A 17,467-nucleotide genomic window follows, 5' to 3' on the forward strand; every position below is an offset into this window, starting at 1 on the left:
TCCTTTCCTTTTTAGACAGTCAGTTATAGGGACAATATTTATGTTTAGGTATTAATTTGTTTGTTTCGGGGGTCATAATAGTTTCCGGGTTGTTTTGATAATAGCAGAAGGTTATGAGACTCGTCTAAAAGGAATTGTTGCTAATATCCATATATGCGGCTTCCCCTGGCATGCTATGGCTTCAAGTGGAAAATATCTAATAGTTGTATTTGTCTCCCCTTCTCCCCGATCCTATATCTAGAAGGCAAATGATGCGTGGGAGGGGATTTGATTTTTTAGGACTGGCCACACAGGAATTATTGGGAGCGGGGGAAGTCACCTGACATTGCAGAGTAGCATAAGCACATCCTTGCCCTGTCTGAGGTGTTCATCATTTAATTTTTGGCAAACAAAGGGAGACATTTGAAAAGGTGAAACATATCAAGGGGTAAATGCTAGCAGATGTAATAAGGCTTTGCTGTAAAATAAACTACTACATGGAATGCAGTTTAAGTACAGATGTGAAAGAAGGCAAAGATGTGGCACTTCATAAGTGTTATGGGAAAGGGGGCATAGGAAAAGGAGGAAGCAAGGGAGAAAGGGTGGGACCATTGAGACAGGCCTTTGAGGATGGGTCCTCCAAGGGACCAGGCGGCCTGCTGCGGTGCCACAGCTGCACTGCCCGGATGCTTCCATAGAGACTTCTCAGTGGCCTTGAGAGGCTTGAAAAATGAAAAAGACTCCCCACAGTTGAGAAGCCCCCATTGGGCTTAATAGACTTATGCCACCTTTTTGGTGCCATAAGTCTAAAGCCCTGGGCATTAGTGTAATGGAGCTAATGCCTGGGAGGAAGCTGGCCAATGTCAGCTCCTCCTCTAGCCATGCCCCTGGCTCACCCCTACTACACCAACAGTAGTAGGGAGACTGGGATGCTGGAACGACATCCAGTGCGACATCCCAGTCTTGGGGAGAGTGGTGGGGTATGTACCCCAGGGAGGGCAAATCCACCAATGCAGCTCCCATAGACAGATTGGTCACCTCTCCCCTTTTGGATGGGGCTGTCAGTTGGTAAAGCTTGTAGCAGTAAATGGTCATGGGTAGCTTTATCAGTAAAGTCAACACATTTGTCTTGGACATGGATGGGGATAGGAAGTCTGTTCAGAGGCTTGAGGAAGAGGATCAGATGGTCTGAAAAACAAGAATTGTGCCAGATTTGATCAGAGGAGTCAAGGTTATAGGAGAGAGACATGAAAAACAAAGAACAGAGGGGAAAAGAATGATCCAGAAGTCAAGAACAGATCCATAAGATCAAGAATAGAGGGAAGAAGAAAGATCCAGAAGTCAAGACTGAAGATGAGTAGAGCAGATGTTCTCAAGTTCTGCCTTATACAATAAAGAATAAGGTTATGAGCCCACACAAGACAATTTTACCCTTTTAGTAGTGTAATTAAGCCACCTATGGGTGGCTTAAAGGCCATCCAAAACAAACCAATCACAGGAATAGATGTCTGCAAAATAAATCAATGACTTAGATCAAGCTCTCTAAATTATTTGGTGAGAATCACACAAAGGGAACAGGTCTGGATAACTTCTGTGAAATAGATAAAATCTGCCCTACTTTGCAGAAAGTGCAGAATAGGGTGCTTTGTACACACCAATGCCCTAGGTGATTTTCCTTGCTGAAAATACATTAAAACCTGTCAGACGCAAAACTGTTACTTGAAGTCAGAGCATGTTGTTGTTACTGGTGAGAGAAGATTTCATTGCATTAGCCATAAGCCAGTGATGGCGAACCTTTTCGAGACTAAGTGCCCAAATTGCAACCCAAAACCCACTTATTTATCGCAAAGAGCCAACACGGCGATTTAATCTGAATACTGAGGTTTTGGTTTAGAAAAAATAGTTGGCTCTGAGGTGTGCGTTACTTGGGAGCAAGCTTGGTGGTAGTCAGTGGCTTTGATTTGAAGCAACTGTCCAATGCTTCGGATGGGTTTACTCAGAAGCAAGTCCCAGTGCCAGCAACCGAGCTTACTCCCAGGTAAAGGATCGTGCTTTAGTTCTTCCCATGAAAATCAGTGGGGTTTAACAGCACTTAACAGGGTTCCCTACACTGCTTCCCCAAAACTAGGTCTTAGGTTTAATGCTAATAATCTCCCCAAAATAATTACACTATTATCACACTGGGGGCCTGGCAGGGGAGGGGGGAGGGTTGTGGGGGGAGAGAGGTGTAAAACTTTTGCTTTTCAAAACCCAATAAACCCCTCACCACAGAATAGAAGTAAAAAGGCAGTCAAGGAAGGCAATCCTAAGCAAGAATGCTAAGCAAGAATGTATGTGTGCCCACAGAGAGAGCTTTGAGCGCCACCTCTGGCACCCGTGCCATAGGTACGCCAGCACTGCCGTAAGCCGTCACAATCAGTACAAAGCACATACATTAATAGACATAAACCCTACCTATACTTAAATACATTCAAAAATTAAAATTGAAACAAAAAGGGAAAAATTTTAAAAGGGTTATGAATAAAACTTACAGTTGAAAAAAAATCCAATTTGTTTCTATTAAGTACAACATTCTACAAGATGGCTACTGCTAAACAGATTTATTTGGTAAGTTTGGACCAATCTTTTTTGCAGCAAGTGCAAAGAGCACAGCTCTGTATGACACAAGAGTCCTTGTCTGACATCAAAAAAGATCAGTTTTCCACAGTCAGTGGATTAGCCAGCCAAATGTAGTATTCTTCTTAAAACATTATTTCTAGGTTCCACGTAAAAGTAGACATTCCAAAACATTGTTTTGTTTCCAGGACTCATAGAAAGAACCAGAAGAACCAAAAGTTACGAAGACTTTCCCTTTTGGGATGATTAAATTGAAAACAGTGCCCGGATGTCATAGTGACGTAAGGTTGATACCATAAAATATATAAGAATATAGAACCAGGGGGCATCCAGTGAAAATGCTGGGGGGAAGAATTAGGAATAATAAAAGGAAACACTTCTTCACGCAACGTGTGATTGGTGTTTGGAATATGCTGCCACAGGAGGTGGTGATGGCCACTCACCTGGATAGCTTTAAAAGGGGCTTGGACAGATTTATGGAGGAGAAGTTGATTTATGGCTACCAGTCTTGATCCTCTTTGATCTGAGATTGCAAATGCCTTAACAGACCAGGTGCTCAGGAGCAGCAGCAGCAGAAGGTCATTGCTTTCACATCCTGCATGTGAGCTCCCAAAGGCACCTGGTGGGCCACTGCGAGTAGCAGAGAGCTGGACTAGATGGACTTTGGTCTGATCCAGCTGACTTGTTCTTATGTTCTTAAGAACTATCACAAGTGGTGAATCTGAATGTTACTTAAAATATGAAATATGGACTCCTACCAAGGCAGGTAGAGGGGCTTTCTTCTTCCCTGTCTCATGCAGCAGAGCACAATGTGGGACATGATGTGTGACTGTAGAGGACTGGTGGAGGCAGGGAAGCACACAGTGTTGTGCTATATCTTTAGTAAGAAGAGGAAAGAAAGAGACAGGGACAGGTAGCATCTCCGTATTTTGGCGTCATCTAATTCTGTTACAGCAGGGTAACAATGGGTTCAAAATATTTAAGCCAAAAAGCTTAAGCCGACAAAGGAATAAAATCAGATAAATATTTTATTCACGCCAACAGACGGGCAATACAGCATCAGGGGAGCCACCTTAAAATGGCTGCTGTCTTTTACTTTTAGAGGTTACATCAGAATCGCAGTAAAAAGAATACACCCCAAAGTTCATCATCATCCATCAATCATTTGAAAGGGTGGGGATGGGGCAACTAGTGCCCTTATTGGAAGATGTCAGTACTTTGCCTTTGACGTCTTATGAACTTAGGCCCAACTTCCCCTGATCAGTTATTGTTTTCTACCGTCCTACTTTTCTAGACAAAGAGCCTAAACATTTAGTCATGTTCTTGCTTTGTATCAGAAAAGAACAGACTCAAAGTGCCGGGCTGGGGCAAGAAGACCTCGAAAACAACTTAGTTCCTAGTCTCATACATTCCCATGTAGAATTGAGAACAAAGGGTATTTCATCCAGGCTTTTTGCTGATCTGGCTAGTAACAAAAGCCAGAAAGCAAAAGGCCTACTTTGGTTCATCCCTGCCTTGATATTCTGTCTTTTATGCAGGGGTCTCTGGCTTTCAAATCATTGCTCAGGTGGTATCTACCTTATTCAGATTGCTCATGCCATGCCTTGTTTGCCCTTCTACCCTCAGCTCTTGTAACTAGGCGTCATTCTTCCTTTTTACTACATATCTGTGCCATGTATCCGTCCAGGAGCACATGTGTTGCCTCCACACTCATGCATTGCAAGGCAGTATCAAGGGAGACTGCAGATGTAACCTCTAACTGTGGGTTCTGTGGGGCAGAACTTGGAATGAGTTTGCAACAACAAATTTTAAAAACAAAATGGTTTCCTTTCTTAACATATAACATCAACATTTAACATCACACTTCAAGGTCCTGTTCAGGTTGCATTTCAAGTCCTTCTAGTTACAGTCTTGTAATGCCAAGTCCAATTCTTCTTTGCAAGTGGGTTGGCTCCTGAAGACTCCAAGGGCGTGGTGAACAGGATTCAACATGGTGAAGGTTTCCAGGAGAACTCTCACCCATTACAAACAACAATAAACTCCAACATTTACAACATAGCAAAAATAAACTACCATCTTCCCAGTAGTTCCCAACAACATTGCAGCTACCTTAACAAGGTGTTAAGGGGTTATAGAAATCAAGGTCAGAGTCTGGTAGCCTTGTCTCCTCCAAACGACATGAGCTCTGCTGCAGCCTCTTGCTGCTTTGAGTCTCCACCCCTTACTGGGTCAACCCATTCTGAGCATGGGGGTTACACAGGCACAGCTCTGTCCTTCTCCCTTGAGAGGCGGCAGCAGTCTCGATCTCATTGTCCCTTATAGCTTTAATCAATCCATTCAGCTTACTGGCGGTGTTTAAACTCCAGCCCCGTGGTGTAAAAAGTAAGTGCACTTACAGCCCCATACAGAGGGGCCAAAAGGGCTTGAGGGAGTGGCGCAGCCTTACATTGGCACGTTTGCCCACCACTGGCAGAGGAGGCAGACAAGACTTGCCATCCCTCACATACAATCTGAAATGGTATTGTGATGCCCCTTCCTCCCACAGCCACCAAATGCAATGCCCACATTTTTTTCTCTTTATAACTACATACATAAGTGCCAATTAATATTTGTTCTCTTAATTCTTCCCTATATGGTAGCTGCCACCAAGAATATACATTCAAAAAAAATCATCCCCTTTATCTCCTTTTAGTAGTGTGTATGAGCTTATAAGGCCAGGCAGAGTACAGCCACTGCATCTTCTTATTGGTTTTGTACTTGCAGTTGAAGACTGAAAACCAGTTCAGCCATTGAATACTTCTGGCAGGGAAAGAATAAAAAGGTCCATTTTTTAATCATGCCAGGTTTGTTTAAAAAATCATTCAATAAAGAGAGCAACAGTGCCATAATAGTTAAGAGCAGGTGCACTCTAATCTGGAGAACTGGGTTTGATTCCCCGCTCTGTCCCTTGAGCTGTGGATCCATCATATTAATCAAGGCAGGTGTACTTGAGCTGTGGAGGCTTATCTGGTGAACCAGATTAGCCTGTGCCCTCCAACACACGCCAGCTGGGTAACCTTGGGCAAGTCACAGTTCTTCTGAGCTCTCTCAGCCCCACCTACCTCACAGGGTGTTTGTTTGTTGCGGGGGCGGGGGGGGAGAAGGGAAAGGAGATTGTCAACCCCTTTGAGTCTCATACAGGAGGGAAAGGGGGGATATGAAACCAAACTCCTCCTCCTCCTCCTTCTTCCTCTTCTTCCTCTTCTTCCTCTTCTTCCTCTTCTTCTTCTTCTTCTTCTTCTTCTATGTAGGCAGATGTCATGCCTGCTCTGACCAAGCCCAGACTGTGGAAGCTGCTCTAGTATTGGAATCTGCCCCAGTTATTTTTAATAATAAATTATATTGCATTGTAATAAAACCAAACATAATGATCATTGTGAAGCTTGTCTATATCTGCCATTCATCCAGTTTTCCAACAATATTACATCCTCGTTCAATTGGATGCCGGCACGGTGTGTGTGTGTGTGTTAGGGCATTCCCTGGGGGGAGCTGACTATAGTCTGCTTCCACATGGGCTTTTACACTGTGAGCACTGCAGCCACCCCCACCCCCCACCCCCAGAAAAAGTGGTTTAAGTCCATTTACTACATGGAGGACTTTCAGGTGGACAGGGAGGGTTTTTTCCCCTGCCTCCCTGTGCAGTCTGAAAGACCTCTGGAGGTGGTGTGGTAGTGGCGCCATCTTCAGCTACCTCAGACTTCAGATGGATCTGTCCATCAGACATTGTGCATACTGCTTTACTTGATGTACACGCAGGCAGACCTTGACTTCTGAGACCTCATTATGCAGCATTTAATCTTCTCCTGAATCATGCACTAATCTCCTCCACAAAGTCATACATCGAGCATACATGCTTCAGTTGATGGAACGCAGGTAGGCCTTGACTTCTCCTGAGCTTGCTATTCACTTTGCAGACTACAATGCTGTTGAAAGAACACAATGCGTTCCTCTTTCTCTCTGTTTGCTTTCTCCCCCCCTTGACTTGTTGGTGCACACAAAGCCAAAGAGCTACATGTGCACAACTTAATTTGTAGGTGTGAGCCCCAATGCCAATTTGAAAAGGCATTCCTCTGTAATTTATTCCAGCTTTGTCTGGAGAAAGGAGCTTGAGTTCACCGCGCAATCAAGGCAACCTATAAATAGTCAAGTAAGGCAAGTATTTTCAAAGTTTAGTTTAGAGAGGCAAGTAACTTTTTAGGGAGACAAAGCAAATTTAGGCACACTCTTTTTGTGCAAGCAGCATTCTAGCAGCTGATTGTAAGGTTTTGTTCCCTTTGAGCGATGGAACGGCTGAGGGACAAAGTGAAACCTTGTATCACAGGCGGGGGCTGGGGTGTGTGCATTGCCCCGGGTATGCACCTGGGGTGGAGAAAATTGTCCCCACCCCACTACCCCCAGGCTTTTACCTGGGTGCAGACTCTACTCAATGGACTTAAATCTTTGTACTTTGTTGATGCTCTTATAGCCACATGCACTTTGTATGCAGAGTTTATGCATTTCTTCTCACTTAAGATGGATGTGTATAGTAGAGAGCATCATCCAACATAAGACCTTAGAGCTGTGGTGGTGAACCTTTGGCACTCCAGATGTTATGGACTACAATTCCCATCAGCCCCTCCAACATGGCCAATTGGCTGATGGGAATTGTAGTCCATAACATCTGGAGTGCCAAAGGTTCACCACCACTGCCTTAGAGTAACTAGAGTTGTTCTGTGTTTTGAATTTTCACAGGACATTCCTTGTTCCTAAAACAATTCCTTTAGGTAATTCAGCAGTTTGGCTCTGATTCACACACGTTTGTCTTCATGTTACACTGAAATTCCTCAGAATTTTTGCAGTTGTGTATCATGGCCACCTTCCATTATCCTTGATAAACTACAATTGGCCCCATGACCTGTACGTATAACAAACTTGAAACTAGCTTATATGTGTCATATAGCAGGCTTGCTCCGCAGCATTTAATATTCTTCCAAGTCATGTGCAAATCTCCTCCCCATGACCTAATCCTATGTAGTGGCATAGCACCCATGGGGCTGGGGGGGCAGATGCCCCGGGCGGAGCAGCAACAGAGGCATGGCCGAGCCGTCGAGGGGGCACGGCGGAGGCGTTCCAGGGCGGGGGTAGGCGATGCTGCAGCAGGGGTGGGCAGAAAATCGCCCCCACACTCCTCCCCCTTCCCTCCTCAGCCCAGCCCCACCCCGACAGACTGCAGAGTCGGCTGAAGGAGCAGTCAGTCAGGGCAGTGCCGGGCCGGGCTAGGCCAAGGAGGGAGGGAGGCCCAGCCCTGCCAGGCTGCCCGAGACCGCCGCTGTCATGCCGTAAAGTTAAGTGGGGTTCAGGGGTGGGGGCACATCCTGGGCCAGCAGGGGCCTGGCAGAAGCCTTCCCACCTACCCCCGCCACCCAAAAAGGCCAGCTGGGTCTGCAAGGGCCCAGCAGAAGCCTTCCTTCCTCCAGCCTCAGCATTGTTTTTGTTTAAAGCGCCAAGGCTGGAACACCCCTCTCTCTCTCTCTCTGAGGGGGTCCCTCCCAGCCCCCACCCCACCCCAGCCCCAGCAATCTTGCTCTGCCAGTCTGCCCCCACTCCCAGCTTGCCTCCCTGCCCATATATCGCAGGATCCATGGGCAAAGCAAGCTCTGCCAGCCTTCCCCCCCCCCCCCCAGATTGGGCTGCGAGCCTTTTAAGATGACAGCCATGCTCGAATTACACAAGATTTTGGAAAAGAGCTTTCTTGAAAAATAAATTAGTAAAAAAGAATATCAAAATGTTTGAAGGTAAAGTCATGGTGGAAAACTGCAAAAATTCTGAGGAATTTCACTGTATATGTACAATATCTGCATTCCTGCTATTAAGTTTCAAATGCTGTAATTCATAATTCTGCTGATAAGTGTCTTTCATCTTATATGTCTTCGGAATCCCTTGATTACAAAATATTACTATTTTATGGAGTTCCAAAAAACCGTAACCCTCCTCTTGCAGTTATTTCTTGTAAACTTCAACTCACTTTAACTCACTTCTTTCCCCTTAAATTTAGACATGTATCCCACTAAACTCAACCATGTCTAGCACCATTTAATAAGGCACCAATTAATTCCCAACTAGGGCTCCAGTCTCATCATAGGGAGTCATTCTCTCCTCCTCTCTGCTTGCCTTGTGTATTGGACAGGCTGGTGTCTGATTTGAAGATATTGAATTTCACTTTCTGCAACTCTCTTCTCTACACACCTGGCAGTTAATAATGAAGCAGTTCTCAGAATTCACACTGCTGTGTAATATTGACTGTGGTTTGCATCAAATCCTTGACAAAGGAGCTATCATGGCAGTCTCCACTCTGAACTCTTATAAAACATTAAAGCAAGATGTACAGTGATTAACAACAAAATTCTTTCTGGGGCTTTCCGCACTACAGAAGGGAGCTAAGATTAGACTCTCTAGGATTCCCCTTCTAATTGATTCGAACTGTCCGCACAGCAACTTACTTGGCCCCCTGGAACCGAGCTAAGTGGGCGGGATCATCTTGGTGCCTGTTTTGCTCCTTGTTCGTGATTGGAGCTTGTGGTACCACGGGAAACGGGAGCGTTCTTTTTTTTTTACAGTTTTCACAGTTTACAGTTTACATGCCCGCCACGACTCTCCCGTTCTGCGCATCCTGATTGGTTGAACAGAGTAGTTAATGGATTTTGATGCGTCCATACCTTACCCGAGGAAACTTTGAAAGCTACGTGTCGACAGCCTTGTTCCAGCAGAAAGGTGCAGTTCATAACTGCGACAGGGATGTCGCAGTTCTGAGCGGGGGAACTGAGACAAAACAACGTTGAGCTCAGTTGCAGTGCGGATACACTGAGGTGAACCTAGATAGAAACCAGTACAACTCTGTCAGTGCAAAAAGCCTATTTGTATTGCATGCTTAAAACTGTGACATTTTAACAATTCTGGTTTCAAAAATCTTTGGTTCATATAGCCTTTGAATACTGAAAGTAATTCCTTTCCCTTCACCCTTCTGTTTAGGCCTGCCTTACGGATGGGAAGAGGCTTATACAGCAGATGGAATCAAATACTTCATCAAGTGAGTATTTCCATCATATCTCTGAACATAATGTATTTGTCGACACAGAGAGAAATACTGAGAGGAACACATCTTACTGTGACATGCCTTTGAAGATATCAGATGCGGGCAAAACTTTAGGAGCAAAAACTACCAGACCCCAACCAAACAGTCCAGAAAATTCACAACAGCAGGTCTCTGAGCACAGTTAGTAATAATGGAAGATACGAAGAAATGGCTCCTCCCCCCCTTCCCTTCTTTCCTCCAAACAGGTACCATAGATTTGGAGGGCTTGGGAACGGATAAAACTGATGGGAACAGAGGGGTGAGGTCTCTTCCTCTGGGCTACTGAAGGGAGCAGAGCTCTTGCCTGGGCTCTGGAGAGAGCAGCCAGGTTTGGACCATGTGCTCGCCCAGAGGCTGACCCAGTCTTCCAGGTAATGGGAACTCTGTGAGGACTGTAACCCTCCAAGCTTAAGAGCCTACTCTAGGGTAGGTTTAGAGAAAGGGATAGCGGAATTGCATTTATATCTCATTTGATTTGGAAACCCTTGCTCGATCTAGTGCAGTGCTAAAACAGACTTGTAACCATTCTATTTTTAATAAATACTTTTCTATCTTAGATGTGGGGAACAGTTCTCTGTACCATCTAGGCCTCTGCTGTTGTGGATGCACTATTGGAATAAGAGGGCTCTAGGAGGAAGGCAGGCAGTTGGCAAGCAACTGTTCCTCTAGGTCCGTGGTGGCAAACCTTTGGCACTCCAGATGTTATGGACTACAATTCCCAATAGACAATTGTCCATTCTGGCAGGGGCTGATGGGAATTGTAGTCCATAACATCTGGAGTGCCAAAGGTTCGCCACCACTGCTCTAGGTCCTCCAATCTGTCCTGTGGAATCCAGGAGAGGAGAACCAGGGGAAACCAAGGCTAGACCTCAGAGTTGAAAAGGAAGCTGGGGAGTTTTGACCCTCCCCAGCGGGAAGTTCCTCAAGCGGTCAAGAGAAGTTGAGCTTTATATCCAATTGCTTTTTTGTCCTGTTCTTTATATTAATCAATAGTGAGTTGTCACTCCAAAACAGGACTTCAGTGTTGTGATAGCAAACTTCGATCATCAGAGCAAAAAGATTAAGAGGGAAATATTTGTGTACGAAATGTCATCCTCTACTGTCAAAAGCATGACAATCCGTGCAGACAAATGCCATTTAAACATCCCTCCTGAGAGCCAGCACATATGATATGCAATACTTTGTCAGATTTCACAAAAGTATGGAAGAGATAATCCTCCAGAGTGAGATTTCAAATAAGTGCAAAGTATGACGATCAGTCCCACTTCCCCATTTGTTATTTAGGCCTCCCATAATTAAACGATCCTGCCATTCACCATGCACACACAGCTTGGGGCCAGGGCTTACACAGAACAGATAAAAACAAAACATGCCATTGCCCCATTATCTGTTGTGTGGTGATGCAAGCACCCAGGAACAGAAAGAGACGGGAGCTGGTAACACAGGACCAAGGAAGGAGGAAAGGCGGGCGAGGTTGGCTGTCTTGGTGGGCACCATACATACATACGAAGCTCCAGTTTATGGACTGGGATCTTTGTGAGTACGGGTATCCCTCTCTTTGCAGAGTCAGTTATACATAGCCTGTTGAGGAAAATGTGCCAAACAATGAGCGGCTAATGCCACTTCTGCTTTAGGCTGTGCATCAAACTCTCATATGTATGCCAGTACATTATTCTGATAGCACGTACAGTGGAACCTTGGTTTTCATTGCCTTTGGTTTTCATTGCCTTTGGTTTTCATCGATTTTTTTTCAGTGAAAAATTTGTCTCGGTTTTCATCGATTTGCCTCGGTTTTCATCGAATTGCAGTAAGGTGCAGTGGTTTGTGGAGAAAAATCACCCGGACAAAGCTGTTGCAGGCCGTGTCTGCAACTTGTTTAATGACAATGTCTTGCCCTATTTCAGACAAATCTGAAAGAGGTGTCAGAAACAGACCTCTCTGGACAGCTTTCTGGTGCGACATTGGTCCACTGGCTCTGAAGCTGGTCCTAGCGTTATTGTTTGTTACTGTTTTCAGCATTAAACACTATGTTTATTCACCCAAAAAATGTGTTTTTGGTATGTTTTTTGGAGTGCCTAGAACGGATTAATTGGATTAACATTGATTCCTATGGAAAAGTTTGCCTCGGTTTTCATCGGTTTCGGTTTTCATCGATCCTTTTCGGACGGATTACCAACGAAAACCGAGGTTCCACTGTACACATTTCCGATGTTAGTTTGCATTGCTTAAAACAGTACCCTCTCTGATGCCCTTTTTTGTTTACCCTGTATCTGCCTATGTTTGACCATGCCATGTTAACTAGGCATGCAGAGGAAAGTCATCGTCCTCTTTAACCAATCCTGTCCACTGATGAGCAAAACTATGTAAAAAAAGTAAATAAATGAGGGCAGGGAGCTGTTCCTGTTGTCTGCAGAGGATAAGAGTTTCAATAGTGGATTTGAATTTTGGGTGGAATAGTACCAGCTGGATTTTAGGAAAAAAATATGTGTAGAATAAGAGTTGTGTTAACAGTGCAATCAGCTACGTAGGGAGGTGTTGAGCTCCCCTCACTGACAGCTTTCAAGCAGTGGCTGGACAGACACTTGGCAGGGATGCTAGTCTAGGCTGCATTGAGCAGGGGGTTGTACTATATGGTTTGTGTGGCTCTTTCCAATTCTATAATTCTATATGGAGGCCCCTGGTAAGAACCCCACCAGATAACAATAAGGTACTTGATAATAAAACTGCAAAGATTGTCATGCCCTTATATAAAGCAGTTGTGCAACCACACTTGGAGTACTGTGTCTAGTTCTGGTCGCCGCATCTTAAAAAGGATATTGAGGAGATAGAAAAAGTGCAGAGAAGGGCAACAAGGATGATTGAGGGACTGGAGCACCTTCCCTATGAGGAGAGGCTGCAGCGTTTGGGACTGTTTAGTTTGGAGAGGAGACGTCTGAGGGGGGATATGATCGAAGTCTATAAAATTATGCATGGGGTAGAAAATGTTGACAGAGAGAAATTTCTCTCTCTTTCTCACAATACTAGAACCAGGGGGTATTCATTGAAAATGCTGGGGGGAAGAATTAGGACTAATAAAAGGAAACACTTCTTCTGAAGATGCCAGCCACAGATGCAGGCGAAACGTCAGGAGAGAATGCTGCTAGAACACGGCCAAACAGCCCGGAAACCACACAGCACCCAAGAAACACTTCTTCACGCAACATGTGATTGGTGTTTGGAATATGCTGCCACAGGAGGTGGTGATGGCCACTAACCTGGATAGCTTTAAAAGGGGCTTGGACAGATTTATGGAGGAAAAGTCGATTTCTGGCTACCAATCTTGATCCTCTTTGATCTGAGATTGCAAATGCCTTAACAGACCAGGTGATCGGGAGCAACAGCCGCAGATGGCCATTGCTCTCACATCCTGCATGTGAGCTCCCAAAGGTACCTGGTGGGCCACTGTGAGTAGCAGAGAGCTGGACTAGATGGACTCTGGTCTGATCCAGCTGGCTTGTTCTTATGTTCTTATATCTGTTTGATGGGATCAACTTGTAACTCTGTTCTGTAAATGGCTGTGTAGAGCCACCATACTGAGAGCACTTCAGCATGAGGTTTCCAACTGAAAGTAAATTTGTCTTCTACAAAGGAAGTACCAACAAGTTTCCCAGATCCTACAGTCATACATCACAGCAACCCTCTGTCTGCCCTGAGTACCCTTTCCTCCTTTCTCCCCCTTCCTCTTGTTCTCACCTTTTCTGTTTTCTTCACTGCTACCTTCTGACAGTTCCATCCAAAAGGAGGAGGCAGTGGCTTTTTGGAGCTGGCATAAGCCAGCCAGGCAGCTGGCGTTCTGCTCTGTGTTGGCATTTGATTGAATGTCAGCACAAGGGCAGGGAGGCCAGGGTGTTTCTGAGGGAGAAACTGACAGTAGTCAGCTCTGACCCAGGCTTTTGGGCCACAGGCACTATAGCCAGCGCCCCAGGCTCATGCCACCCAAAAGGGTGCCATATGTCCATTCAGCCCCATGGAGAGCTTTCAGTTGACTGGAAAGGTCAGTTCTTGTTCCTTCGTCCCCAAGAAGAAGAAGAGGAAGAGGAAGAGGAAGAAGAGTTGGATTTATATCCCCCCTTTCTCTCCTGCAAGGAGACCCAAAGGGGCTGACAATCTCCTTTCTATTCCCCCCCCCCAAAAAAAACCACCCTGTGAGGTAGGTGGGGCTAAGAGAGCTCAGAAGAACTGTGACTAGCCCAAGGTCACCCAGCTGGCGTGTGTGGGAGTGCACAGGCTAATCTGAATTCCCCTGATAAGCCTCTACAGCTCAGGCAGCAGAGCGGGGAATCAAACCCGGTTCCTCCAAATTGGAGTACACCTGCTTTTAAATTCCAGATCCCAAATAACGCTGGGTTCTGACTAGAGCCAGATGCAGTGTCTTCTCCCTTGCCCTTTTAAGAAGCTCCCCCTATTGGACAGAGTATGCCCACATTGTCCTACCGCGGTGGAAACATTGGAGCATATTGTGTTACTGTCCAAAATATAACTCACAGAGGGAAGCTCTATTATCATCGATCATGGATAAAGCCTTTCCCAAAGTTTGAATGGTAAAACTATTTAATAGCAACGATCATCTGATTTTAAGGAGAACAGCTCACTACTTGTTGCAGGTCATGAGTGAATTAACAGCATACATTATACCTTTTTCTTATTGTCATTTTATGTTGCACAAACATGCCTAATAAAGGTCTTTGTACTGAAGTGGAGGAGGAGGAGGATTTATATCCCCCTTTCTCTCCTGCAAGAAGACTCAAAGGGGCTTACAAACTCCTTTCCCTTTCCCCCCTCACAGCAAACACCCTGTGAGGTGGTTGGGACTGAGAGATCTCAGAAGAACTGTGACTAGCCCGAGGTCACCCAGCTGGCGTGTGCTGGAGTGTACAGGCTAATCTGAATTCCCCAACACACTCCAATGTGTTGGAGTGTACAGGCTAATCTGAATACTATAAGCCTCCACAGCTCACGTGGCAGAGCGGGGAATCAAACCCGGCTCCTCCAGATTAGAGTACACCTGCTCTTAACCACTCCACCACTGCTGCTCCCTCTGGAAGCCCTCTGGAGGCAGCAGGGTGGCGTGGCAGTGGTGCTGCTTCCCACTGCCTCAGGCTCTGGATGGGGCTGTGAGTCATTTTGCCACCTCAGCAGAATGCTAGTTGGGCTGAGCATGCTTAAGTGGATTCTTGGGGGAGTTGCACTTCAAAGAAATCGGTCACGGTATGACCCCAGGAAACATTTCAGCAAATGCGATTTGGCGGCTGTCAAAAGATTTCCCTTCCATTTCCAGAGCTCTGCTGACACCTAATCCACTGCTGTGGAATCTGGTTTTTTCCACAGCGGCTTTCCCAGTCAATTATCCATCTCCAACATCAGGTACGTTGACAGAAAGATGTCAAAAATTAGACAGCTAGAACTGAATGACATGTATCAGTGATGGCGAACCTATGGCACGGGTGCCAGAGGTGGCACTCAGAGCCCTCTCTGTGGGCACTCGCGCACAGAGTTCATCATGTGGGAGGGGGGTGGAAAACCACCACCCCCTCCACACACACACATCTAGGCTGGTCTGGGCATGATCCTTTACCTGGGAGTAAGCTCGGTTGCTGGCAATGGGGCTTGTTTCTGAGTAAAGCCTCCTAGGATCGTGATTCACCCATTTGAAGCGTTGCACGGTTGCTTCACTAAGTTTATTCCTGAGTAATGCGCCCCTTGGAGCCAACCGTTTTTTTCTAAACTGAAACCTCAGTATTCAAGTTAAATTGCCGGATTGGCACTTTGCGATAAATAAGTGGGTTTTGGGTTGCAATTTGGGCACTCGGTCTCGAAAAGGTTCGCCATCACTGACATGTATGTTCCATATAGGTTAGCATGACATCACTTGTGGGTTTCCAGAAAGCATAAAGTTTGCTGTGGTTATGTCATAGAAGAGGGCCAGGACCACAGGGCAGTGGCATTTATCTCGCAGTGATAATCTGCAATTATTTTTAACAACTGGAGCCGGACTTGGCAACGTCTCAGTAGACACAGTTATTAATCTTAATCCCAAATTATAATCACCCAACCTCTTTGGAGAGAGAGGCTATGGCTCAGTGCAGTTCTGCATACGGTTCTGAATGCAGAAAGACCCAGTTCAATCTCCAGCGTCTGCATTTAACGGTTCTCAGCAGTTGTTGAGAAAGAATTCACTTAGTCTTGGGAGAGTGGCCTGCCAGTCATCATAGAAAATGCTGAGCTAGCATCTTGGGTATAAAGGCACTACCTGTGTAAATCTGATAGCAGCTGAAATGCCATGAATGTTGGCTTCTTAGGTCTGGTTCAGAAATACATATCTACTGTTTTGTAACCGAGGATGTTTGTAACCAAATAGGCATGTTACATTTTAGTAACTCATTTTAATTAACTAAGGCATGAGAGTCATTCCATTGGAGGAAAAAGAGCAAGTGAAGGGTGGACTCTCCTAAAACAATAGCTCATTTTCTCTCAGACTATAATTCCCTGGTCTACCGTCTGCTCTCTGACACCCATTCCAACCCCTGGTTTTCCATAATTGAAGAAAAAGTGGCCTCTATTGGACTGTCAGTGGATTCACTTTGCCCTTTGTCCTATTCAGAAGCTTATAGGAAATTAAAAGGTCAACTATTGGATAGAGAGTTCTCTACCCTAATCACCGCAGCCAAGAAAACATGCTTCCCCCTGTATTTTTCTCTCCCATTTGAATGGGGCCACTTGGCACACTACCTGTATTGCTTAATAAACCCTGTTCAAAGGAGAGCCATAATGCTCGCCAGGTTTAATGTTATGCCTTCTGCCTTGTTACATGGCAGATTTAATAAGCAAGAAAAGGCTAAAAGATTGTGCCCATGTAATGATGGCTTAGTTGAAACTCTGGCCCACCAATTACTACACTGTCTCAGATTCAAGGAAATCAGATCCAAGTATGTGAATCTTACTCCTTTACATTTACCAGATCTCCCCGTTTTAATTAGATTACACTACTTGTTGGACAATCCTGATCCTTCTCTCTGTATGATAGTGGCAGACTTTCTCCTGGAAATTACTGAACGCAGTGGATTTCCTTCGACCTAACATTTATTTCCTGTTTTGTATATGCTTTTTAATCTGTTTTTATTATTGTTGTACTGTTGTCTATGCCAATAAAGGCTTGCAATGGGAGCTAATAGGAGATGGAGGCTACAGTTTTGAGGGTCCATAACTTTGGCCCCCCTGACCCAAACTGCACCAAACCTGGGGGGTATCATCAGGGCAGTCTCCTGATGAGACCCTGAAAGCTTTGAGACTGTGCCTTCAGAAATGTGCTCCCCCCCCCCCAGCCTGCAACTCCCATTGACAGCAATACAGAAAACTCAAAGCAGAACAAAGATTCTTGGGCAAATTTCTGGGATGTTCCTGAAGGGGGTGCATTTTTGGATGTATCAGCACCAAAATGTCAGGGTGTCATCTGGAAACTGTCCTAATGGGACCCCCCAAGTTTGATGCAGTTTGGTTTAGGGGGTCCAAAGTTATGGACCCTCAAAGGGGGTACCCCATCCCACATTCTTTGCTAAGGAGATGGGGGCTACCCTATTAGCTCCCATTGGAAACAATGGGGGATAGGGGCACCCCTTTTGGGAGTCCATAACTTTGGACTCCCTGAACCAAACCTCACCAAACTTGGGGGGTAGCATAAGGACA

At 45.4% G+C, this 17,467-nt stretch overlaps 1 protein-coding gene across 4 annotated transcripts in view; it reads left to right on the forward strand.

Annotated features, from left to right (window-relative positions):
• The window catches only part of STXBP4 (syntaxin binding protein 4), a 168,779-nt gene that overhangs the window by 126,810 nt on the left and 24,502 nt on the right, over positions 1 to 17,467 (forward strand). For all 4 annotated transcript variants that reach the window (XM_048490980.1, XM_048490978.1, XM_048490979.1 and 1 more), the window contains one exon: positions 9,643 to 9,700. In XM_048490980.1, the coding sequence (XP_048346937.1) occupies positions 9,643 to 9,700 (58 nt within the window). The remainder of the gene's footprint in view (positions 1 to 9,642; positions 9,701 to 17,467) is intronic.

Source organism: Sphaerodactylus townsendi, linkage group LG03 (assembly GCF_021028975.2).
Source record: "Sphaerodactylus townsendi isolate TG3544 linkage group LG03, MPM_Stown_v2.3, whole genome shotgun sequence".
Classification (NCBI taxonomy): Eukaryota; Metazoa; Chordata; class Lepidosauria; order Squamata; family Sphaerodactylidae; genus Sphaerodactylus; species Sphaerodactylus townsendi.